General features: G+C 43.6%; 1 protein-coding gene across 2 annotated transcripts in view; it reads right to left on the bottom strand.

Annotated features, from left to right (window-relative positions):
• Positions 1-9,486, bottom strand: part of URM1 (ubiquitin related modifier 1) — an 18,573-nt gene extending 9,087 nt beyond the window's left edge. The window contains exons 1-3 of one of the 2 annotated variants that reach the window (XM_070955677.1): positions 9,433-9,486; positions 3,861-3,931; positions 2,596-2,814 (exon numbers count right to left, since the gene is read on the bottom strand). In XM_070955677.1, the coding sequence (XP_070811778.1) occupies positions 2,596-2,814; positions 3,861-3,931; positions 9,433-9,467 (325 nt within the window). In that variant the 5' untranslated portion in view covers positions 9,468-9,486. The remainder of the gene's footprint in view (positions 1-2,595; positions 2,815-3,860; positions 3,932-9,432) is intronic. The other variant, XM_070955678.1, reaches the window with a different exon arrangement.
• Positions 9,487-10,331: the final 845 nt, after the last annotated feature.

Below are 10,331 nucleotides of genomic sequence, written 5' to 3'. Positions count from 1 at the left end.
AGGAGAAGAAAGAGGAGGAAGGAGAAAGAGGAAGAGGAAGAAAGGAGAAGAAAGGAGAAGAAAGAGGAGGAGGGAGAAAGAGGAGGAGGGAGGAGGAGGAGGAAAGAAGGAGAAGAAAGAGAAGGAGGAAGGAGAAAGAGAAGGAGGAGGAAGAGAAGGAGAAAGGAGGAGAAAAGCAGGAGAGTCCAGGGGGGGTGTTTCACCTCAAGAGATCACCTTCCCTGAGTATGCATCAAAAGGGACGAAGGAGAGCAAGAGAGCCGTCCAGCCAGCCAGCCTCAGCTGCAGCCTGGTCTGGATTCAAATTCTCCCCAGGGAATAAAGTCGAAATTTCGCTCCCTCGGCAAGCCAGCCAGCCAGCCAAGTTGGGCATCTGTTACAGTTCTAGGCTGCATCAACAGAGGGATAGAATAAAGATCACCTGAAGTGTTAATACCACTTTATAAGGCCTTAGTAAGACCACACTTGGAATCCTTCATCCATTTTTGGATCTCCACGATGCAACCAAGAGGATTAGGGGACTGGAGGCTAAAACAGATGAAGAACGGTTGCAGGAACTGGGTATGTCTAGTCTGATGAAAAGAAGGACCAGGGGAGACAGGATAGCAGTCTTCCCATATCTCAGGGGCTGCCCCAAAGAAGAGGGAGTCAAGCTCTTCTCCAAAGCCCCTGAGGGCAGGACAAGAAGCAACGGGTGGAAAGTAATCAAGGAGAAAAGCAACTTAGAACTCAGGAGAAATTTCCTGACAGTTGGAACAATTAACCAGTGGAACAACTGGCCTCCAGAAGTTGTGAATGCTCCAACACTGGAAGTTTTTAAGAAGAGGTTGGATAACCATTGGTCTGAAGTGGTGTAGGGTTTCCTGCCTAAGCAGGGGGTTAGACTAGAAGACCTCCAAGGTCCCTCCCAACTCTGTCATTCTATTCTATTCTATTCTATTCTATTCTATTCTATTCTATTCTATTCTATTCTATTCTATTCTATTCTATTCTATTTTCCATTCCATTCCATTTTTTCTATTCTATTCTATTCTATTCTATTCTATTCTATTCTATTCTATTCTATTCTATTCTATTCTATTCTATTCTATTCTATTCTATTCTATTCTATTCCATTCCATTCCAATTCATTCCATTCCATTCTATTCTATTTTCCATTCCATTCCATTCCATTTTTTCTATTCTATTCTATTCTATTCTATTCTATTCTATTCTATTCTATTCTATTCTATTCTATTCTATTCTATTCTATTCTATTCCATTCCATTCCATTCCATTCCTTATTCTATTCCATTCCTTATTCTATTCTATTCTATTCTATTCTATTCTATTCTATTCTATTCTATTCTATTCTATTCTATTCTATTCTATTCTATTCTATTCCCCTTTTGGCCTTGTCTTTAAGGAGAGTTCTTTTCCCTAAAGACGCATTAATGCAGAAACTTCTCTCTTGCTTCAGAGATCTAGTCGTGATGAGCGGCCTTGAAATAAGATTTAGGATGATTAATCGAAGAGAGCAGCCGGTCAGTTCCAAATCCAATGTAGCCCAGATTAAAGTCTCTCTTGATTTTGATCGAGTGGACCAAAGAAGGAGAAGAAAAAAAGAAAAGGATTTTGTGCTCTTCAGGAGAAGCCCCTCCCAAAAAGCAATCCCATCTCATCTCAGCTTTGCAAAGGGGTCAAATTCAAAACTCTGACCATCCCAGAAGTTTCTACCTCCCCCCCCTCTCTCTCTCACCCCTCCCCTCTGCCCAGAAAAGACAAACAGAGGAGCTTTAAGGCAAACAGCTCCATTCTCAAACTATTACCCCTCCGCCCCACATTTTTTTTTTTAAAAAAAAATCAGGACAATGTCACCCAGCTTCTCATCTGAAAGGGGAGAGAAAGGCAAGGGAGAGGACTGGCAAAAGAGGAAGGTGGGGGGGGGAGGGGGAGGGGGAGGGGAGGGGGAGATTTACAAATGAAAAGGAATCAAGAATGGAGCACTTTGTGGGATAAACTTGGAGGGATAAAGCAGCGGGGCCTGTACAGATGTGTGTGGGGCAGGGGCGGCCCATTGTTTAATTAAGCAGAAAGTAGCTCTTTTCAAAAGCAATTTTGCACAGGGGACCCCCACCCCGGCTTCTGCAAACACAGCCCCCTCGCGAGGGAGGGAGGGAGGAGAAAGGAACAGCTGGCAGTGTGAACTGTGCAAAGCAAAGACCCGCACAGTTTAAAGGTCTACGGACACACCTCCCCACACTGTCACCTTGGGGGTGGGGGTGGGGGGGTACACCCCTTTCTGCTTTGCATTCGTTCTCCACGGATCCGGGCTGTGAATCTGTTTCTTCTTCCTCTCTTGGAGATTTAAGACTCCTTAACAAGGAAACTTTCCCAAGTTTGTTTGTGTTTTGTTTTTTTTCCTCTTCTACCCCCTCCTCTCTTTTCCTGGGCTCCGCTCTCCTCTCCAGGCGGGACACCCCATCCTGAGCTGCCTCTTACATTCGATACACCTCCTCGCTGCTGCTGGGTGACCCTGTGCAGGCCCAGCTCAGGGGAACCTGGCAGGAAAAGGCCTGGATTTTTTTTTTAAAAAAAGGGAGAGGAAAAAAATACCTGAATATAAACCAGGATCACAAAGGGCCACGTGGTCTCTCTTTCTCCACCAGCTTGCTTGACGCTTTACTGCTGGAAAACCATGGTTTGCAACTCGCAGGCGAGAAAATCCCCCTTGCACGTTAACGGAAGGGGAAGAAGGAGGAGGGGGCATTGGTGCCCAGCCTGAGAAAGCTGGACGGTTCGGAATTCCTCCAGTGCTCTCGACTAGAAAAGAGTCTGAAATAAAATTGGTTTCGTTTTGGTCAGCTTTCAAGCCAGCATAGGGGGAAAAGAGTGAAAATTAGTGTCTAAACAGGATGAGAAACAACCAGGAAATCTTTTTAGGTAAAGGTTCCCCTCGCACATATGTGCTAGCCGTTCCCGACTCTAGGGGGCGGTGCTCATCTCCGTTTCAAAGCCGAAGAGCCAGCGCTGTCCAAAGATGTCTCCGTGGTCATGTGGCCGGCATGACTCAACGCCAAAGGCGCACGGAACGCTGTTCCCTTCCCACCAAAGGTGGTTCCTATTTTTCTACTTGCATTTTTTACCTGCTTTCGAACTGCTAGGTTGGCAGAAGCTGGGACAAGTCACGGGAGCTCATCCCGTTACGCGGCACTAGGGATTCGAACCGCTGAACTGCCGACCTTTCGATTGACAAACTCAGCGGTTTACCCACCGCGTCTGCTATAAACCTAAATCTTTTTAGGTTTAGTTTTACGTCATCCCTCAAGGTTCCTCTGTGAAGAATATCCTCCCAGCAACTTCAATATAATCTTTGGGCATCTTAGAATCGTAGTATTTTTTTTTTTTTAATTTACTTTGTGAGGGATTGTTATTACGAACACGCTCCTCCTAGGATGGTACCCTCCATGAAGATGTCTGTATCTAAAGATGGCTATCGTGCTGCTTTTCCAAGAGTTTGATGTTTATGAGTTCAGGCTGCTGAGAAGAGGTTGTTATTTAAATATTGTATTTTTCGGACCATAAGACATACTGGAGTATAAGACGCACCAAGATTTTGAAGAGGAAAACAAGAAAAAAAATAGTTTTTGCCTCCGCATGTCCGGTTTTTGCCCTCCCCAGGCCCCAGGAGCACTCTGCAGGCCTCCCAAACCCTCTGCGTGCCCCATTTTTGTGAAAAACGGGCCTATTTCTGTATAAGACGCACCAACCTTTCCACCTTCTATTGGGGGGCGGGTGGGAGAAAGTGCCTCTTATACTCTGAAAAGTACGGTAAATAAGCATCTGCAAAGACTTGTTATTATCAGTCAGTCAATACTCACAAGGTTCGGACTGGTGGGGCAAATTCACTTGATGTTTTCTTACCCCGTCAAACAGGAGTTCTGCTCCACCTCTGAAATTCAAAAGGGGGAGGGAGAGAAACATAATTGTATAAGGCCGGTTTGGGAAGCATTAACGTTTTAAAGCTAAAATGTACAGTAGAAAAAAAGCAATTGCATATATATAGAGAGAGAGAGTCTGGAAAGCCAAAAGGAGAATTCACTAAGGCCTGGAATTGTCTGGTCCTTTCCTTGACCCTTTCGTAATGGCTTGGACTCAAAACCACGGCTGAGCAGGCATTCGTTTAAAATCCCATTTTCTCCATTCTGCGTTTAAATAGTTTGCCTGGGAGTCTCAGAAAACCTTGGGCCTGGCTCGGCCTCCGATTTTGGGCTCAGCTGTCAAAAATATCCCACTTCACACATAGACAAGAATAATGGCCAGATTTGAAGATATTGTCAGTCCTGTTTAAAACATATCCCTTTAGCCAAGATTAACAGAAAACGGGCATCACCCAAACCGCAAAAGCACCATTAGTGAATAAGTTTCAAAGATGTCCTTTCTCTAGCTTCAACGTTTGCAAGAGACCCCAGCAAAGGAATATGAAAACTTTTTAAAAAGCGGAATATTCTCAGTATCTTTAAACCCAGGGATGTTAAAAGAAGAGTTTTGGCTGTAGTTTTTCTGGGAACACAGCACTTCCTTTGTAAGGCTGTGATTTCTGGGTAGTTGCTCTCCTCAAAGAAAGCTGTTGGTCTTCTCCGATTTTTTCTCCCTCCCTCCCTCCCTCCCTCCCCCAAATTGTTATCTGAAAACTGAAAATAGCAATTATTAAATGTTGGACAGACCTAGAGATTCATGCCAAATGCCAGCTTGAGCAGTGACTGGAGAGAGGCCTCTTTTCTGCTTGCTTGCCGTGAAAACAAGCTCACACTTTGTGCGTTCCCACAGACAGGGAGGTGGCAGATAAGGTCCTTTCTGTAACACGCTAACAGGGAGAAATTCAGCTGTGACACTCACACATAGAGGGGCCATTTAGGCTTTTCCAGGAAAGGAAGGGAGCTGGCGAGAACGACTACACACAGGCCATTCTGGAGAGTAAGAAGGGTATCAGTGTCTCTAGGGGGAAGATGCAGGTGGGCTTATCTCAAAAGGATCCCCTCTCCTCGGTCCTCCCTACCATCCTATGAGACTTATGACCTAAGCAATGATGGATAACCTTTTTGCCATCGCGTGCCAAAAGTTGGGGGCCACACGTGTGCCACACCCATAATTCTATGCACTCTACTCCCCCATGCATGCATGCACGACCCCACTGTGTTCCCCCCGCTGATGGCACGGTGGACCCGGTAGGCCCGTTTTTTTTGCCCTCCCCAGGCTCCAGAGACTTTCTAGGAGCCTGGGGAGGGCAAAAACAGCCTTCCCCACCTCCCCGGAGGCCCTCTGGAGGCCGGAAACAGCCCATTTGCCGACTTCCGTTGGGCACAGAAGGCCCAAAAATCAGATGGCCAGCGCACGCATGCATGCTGGAGCTGAGTTAGGGCAATGCTCGCGTGCCCAGCAATATGGCTCCATGTGCTATCTGTGATAGGTAGGTTCGCCATCACGGGCCTAAGCCATCTAGAGCAGGGGTCCCCAATCCTGATCTGTGGACTGGCACCGATCCGTGGGATGCCAGCAACCGGACCACTCAAAACAAGCGAATCCCCATCTGTGGGATGCAGGCAGCACCTGAAACCTCACCCCCTCCGGTCCGTGGGAAAACCTTTCTCCACAGACCCAGTCCCTGGTGCCCAAAAGGTTTGGGGGCGGGGGCACTGATCTAGAGTGCATAAGCCTGGGCTTAATATGAGATGAGCATAGAAATGTCGGATTTCAACTCACACCAAATCTAGCTTGACCCATAGACAGGGAGGATGGGACCTGCAGTTCCACAGTCCCCGGAGGATTGCTTTTACAAAAGGGGGAATTTGATTAACCCTATTTTATGGCAGCGGATCAAATTAAGGCTGAGAAGGTTAAACTCTGAATCCAGAATTGCTTTAAAAAATTCATTACACATTTATAAATGTGAAAAAGTAATATATATATATATATATTCCAAACACGCCTCTTTATGCAGTAATAGTTTAAGATATGCACACCCCCATATATTTAATGAATTCTGTACAGTAGAAGCAATAGAAGCAGTACTGGCCAACTGGGTGATTTAGAAAGAGCATTAATAAGAGCAATAGTACCAAAGGGCTAATCTTGATATATACTGGCCTGTTTTATAAGAGATAATTCTCTATTCTGTGAAAGTCAACAGACGGTGTGAAGGTCTAAACCTTTTAAATTATGCACTCTTCTTTAAACGGGCCTGGTGGCTCAGCAGACTGATAGCATTGTGATTAACACCAGCTGTCTGCAATTACTGCTAGTTCGAATCTCCCCAGGCTCAAGGCTGACTCAGCCTTCCATCCTTTCGAGGTAGGTAAAATGAGGACCCGGATTGTGGGGGCAATAAGCTGACTTTGTATAAAAAAATAACACCGCTTGGGGGGGGGGGGCCAAAAGCCCTACTAAGCAGGTATATATAGGAGCCTGGATAGCTCAGCAGACTAATGCATTGTAATTTAACTCCAGCTGTCTGCAATTAGTAAGTTCGAATCTCGCCAGGCTCAAGGTTGACTCAGCCTTCCATCCTTTCTAAGGTAGGTAAATTGAGGACCCAGTTTGTGGGGGCAATAAGCTGACTTTGTATAAAATATACAAAAGTATGAAGGCTATTGCTTAACGCATTGTAAGCCGCCTTGAGTCTCCGGAGAAGGGCGGCATATAAATAAAATTTTAAAAAAATGCCTATAATACTTCTCATCGCTGTACATATATGTTTCAAAGACATTAAATACATGTTGAATTTTTATGCTTTTTTGATGACTGCTATACATTGCTGCTCTTCTGAGAAAGCACTGCATCTCACAAAAATTCTTAGTTAAAAAATGTCCGATTCAATTCATTTGCCGTTTAACATAGTGCCTCTTTCTCTATTTAATATGAAGGAATTTCTCCCCCACTGTCTTCATAATGGAAAGATTGACCAATAAATACTAGAAGCAATTTTTTAAGCCTAGTTTTTTTTAAAAAAGTATATCTATATCCCAGAGAAAGGAACATTCAGTGTGGGTCAACTACATGCTACTGCTAATAATGTGTTGGGATTTTTATTATTATATGAAAACTTTTGTATGTTAAGCCACATATAAAGGAACCAATTCAGAGAATAATGAGAAAACATCACTCTCTGCACGTTCATATTTATTCTTTATGGCTAATTCAAACTGCCTGCTACTCATTTAAAGAACCCTGAATTCTGGAGGCATGGACTAACTCTCAATACAGAAAGTAAATAAATTCATACGATGACCCATGGTTCTTAACAGGTTACCAGATTCTCCAAGACCTTCCACTGTAGCCAAAAATTCTTATCTTATCAAACTCTCCAATTAGGAAAAACCTGACATTTCCAGCCCCAAAGACATGAAAATATATGCCGTTTGAATCTGTTCACCTTGCCCTGGCTTTAAAAAAAAATATGGCATTTTATACATGATTTTATACAAAGCCTCTTTCCGGATTCTTGTTAGATCCAAATTTAAATCTGAATCCAAATTAACCACTCTCAGTCGTTCTAATTGGGCGTCCATTTTCCCTTCTTTTAAAGTCTTTTTTTAAAAGTTTCCCTTCTTTTAAAGTTTTACAGCTGGAAGAGAATATCACTTCCCACTCTGTCCTCCTTGGTTTCTTAAGGGTGAGGATGAAAACTATAAAATGGCTTGAAATGGGAGGGCAGTAGGTGCTTTATTTTTGTTTGCTTGTGTGTTTTGCCTTGTTTTGGACCCAAGCTGAATAACTTTCATATCACAGGTCCCCACCTGTTCTCCCATATCTTATCCCCCACCCCCCGGAAAAAAAGACACCAGAAGAAAAAGTCAACTCACCACCCCCCCATCCACAAACACGACCCCTTTCTGATATTCTCCAGGGCTTGAAGGGAGACCCCCAAATATGCTTTTAATATGGGTGGGAGCAGGAACCCCCAGGAATATATTATTTTATTTTATTAACTATATTTCTATGCCGCCCTATAAGGTGACATAATCATCATCATCATCATCATCATCATCTTAAGAAAGTACTGGGTTGATACCTAGGACACTGGCAGCAACCCGTATCAACCATTAGCACCAGACAATGGTATTTCTGGTGCATTTTTGAATGCTCAGTTGACTGAGTTTTATGTTTAATGAATAAAGTATATAATAATGATAATAATGATAATAACAATAACAACAATAATAATAATAACGGTACTTGGTTGATACCTAGGATGCTGGCAGCAACTGGTATCAACCCTTAGCACCAGGCAATGGTATTTCTGATGCATTTTTAAATGTTCAATTGACTGAGTTTCATGTTTAATGAATAAAGTATATAATAATAATAATAATAATAATAATAATAATAATAATAATAATAATAATAGTAATAATAATAATATATTTTTGAATGTTCAGTTGACTGTGTTTCATGTTTAATGAATAAAATATAATAATAATAGTTTATTTTGAATGTTCAATTGACTGAGTTTCATGTTTAATGAATAAAGTAAATAATAATAATATTTTTGAATGTTCAGTTGACTGAGTTTCATGTTTAATGAATAAAATATAATAATAATATTTTTGAATGTTCAGTTGACTGAGTTTCATGTTTAATGAATAAAGTATGTAATAATAATAATAATATATTTTTGAATGTTTAGTTGACTGAGTTTCATGTTTAATGAATAAAGTATATAATAATAATAATAATATATTTTTGAATGTTCAGTTGACTGAGTTTCATGTTTAATGAATAAAGTAAATAATAATATTTTTGAATGTTCAGTTGACTGAGTTTCATGTTTAATGAATAAAATATAATAATAATAATAATAATAATAATAATAATAGTTTATTTTTGAATGTTCAATTGACTGAGTTTCATGTCTAATGAATAAAGTATATAATAATAACAATAACAACAATAATAATTGTTATAACTTTATCATTAAGTGGGGGGGGCGTCCACCCTCAATGAAAATCTCAGCCAGGCGACCAGCCTGCTAAGGCCTGGCTGGGGAGGATGGGAGTTGTAGTCCAAGCCAGTCAAGGAGCCCCCATGGGGGAGGGATTAAAGGCGAGAGGGGTTATTTTATTTCAGGGGTCCCCCCCCCAGCCACCTCCCCCCCATTTCCCTGGGTAACAAGAAGCGCTCTGCTACCCCCATCCTCACGCCCCCCGCCCCATTCCCAAGCCCCTCCCTCGCCCTCCAAGCCCCCCCCATCCTCAATCCCACAAGGGACCCCCACCCCAAATTCGCCCTCCCCAGCCACCCCACCCCCCCAGTTGTTCCCCCCAATTCCCAAGCCCCTCCCTCGCCCTCCATCCTCAATCCCACAAGGGACCCCCTCCCCAAATTCGCCCTCCCCATCCACCCCCCCCCAGTTGTTTCCCCCCCCCCCAATTCCTCGTGGTGGGCTTCCCTCACCCGAACTCCAGCTGGACAGACAAGGGCGCCGCCATCTTATCTCAGGGAGCCACGCTGCCCACACCGGAAGCGCCCCTCCGCATCCGGGTTAGGCGCGCGGTCGCCCGGCAACGCGGGCGAGGACGCATAGGTGGTAGGGGAAAGTAAAACCATAGAGAGGCCAAAGGCGGCGCTCGGTCTCTATGATCCTCCTCCTCCTCCTCCTCCTCCTCCTCCCCCCCGCCCCTTCTCTGCCCTTGCAGCAGCTCCCATGATGCTGGGCAGGCTGTGTGGGTGGATGATGGGGGTTGTAGTCCAGCGCTTTTGGAAGGGAGAGGAGTTTAAATTGGCAAAATATATATTTTTTGGCCCCCTTGCAAGTGTTTAATGAGGAAAAAGAGCAACCCATAAATAATAACCCTGATGGGGTTAAACTGGGAACATCCAATACACATTTGATAAAAATGTGGACACCAAAAATGAAATGTGTCATCAAAAATGAAAAATGCAGGACACACCTTGATATATGTGGATTAAACGGATCGCCTGGTTTAGTTTCTGTACAGCCACCAGGGCTCATTGTGGCTCATTCTCACTAAAAAGCCAAGAAAGAGAAGGGAAGAGAGAAGAAGGAGGGAAGGGAAGGAAAAAGAAAAGTGAAGGAAAGGAAAAAATGAAGGGAGGGAGGGAGTTGGGAATGAGAGGAAGGAAAGGAAGAGGAAAGGAAAGGAAAAAATGGAAGGAGGGAGGGGAAAAGGGAAGAAGAAAAAGGAGAAGGAAAGGAGGGAGGGAGGAAGGAAGTGAGTTGGGAATGAGAGGAAGGAAGGAGGGGAAAGAAAGGATGAAAGGAAAGGAAAATGAAGGAAGGAAAGAGGGAGGGAGGGTGGGAGGGAGGGAGTTTGGAATGAGAGAAAGGAAGG

Source organism: Pituophis catenifer, unplaced genomic scaffold, assembly GCF_029215685.1.
Source record: "Pituophis catenifer annectens isolate HBS135680 unplaced genomic scaffold, rPitCat1.0.hap2 SCAF_17, whole genome shotgun sequence".
NCBI lineage: Eukaryota > Metazoa > Chordata > Lepidosauria > Squamata > Colubridae > Pituophis > Pituophis catenifer.
The sequence above is the reverse complement of the archived record's forward strand: the minus strand, read 5'-3'. Positions and strand labels throughout refer to the sequence as shown.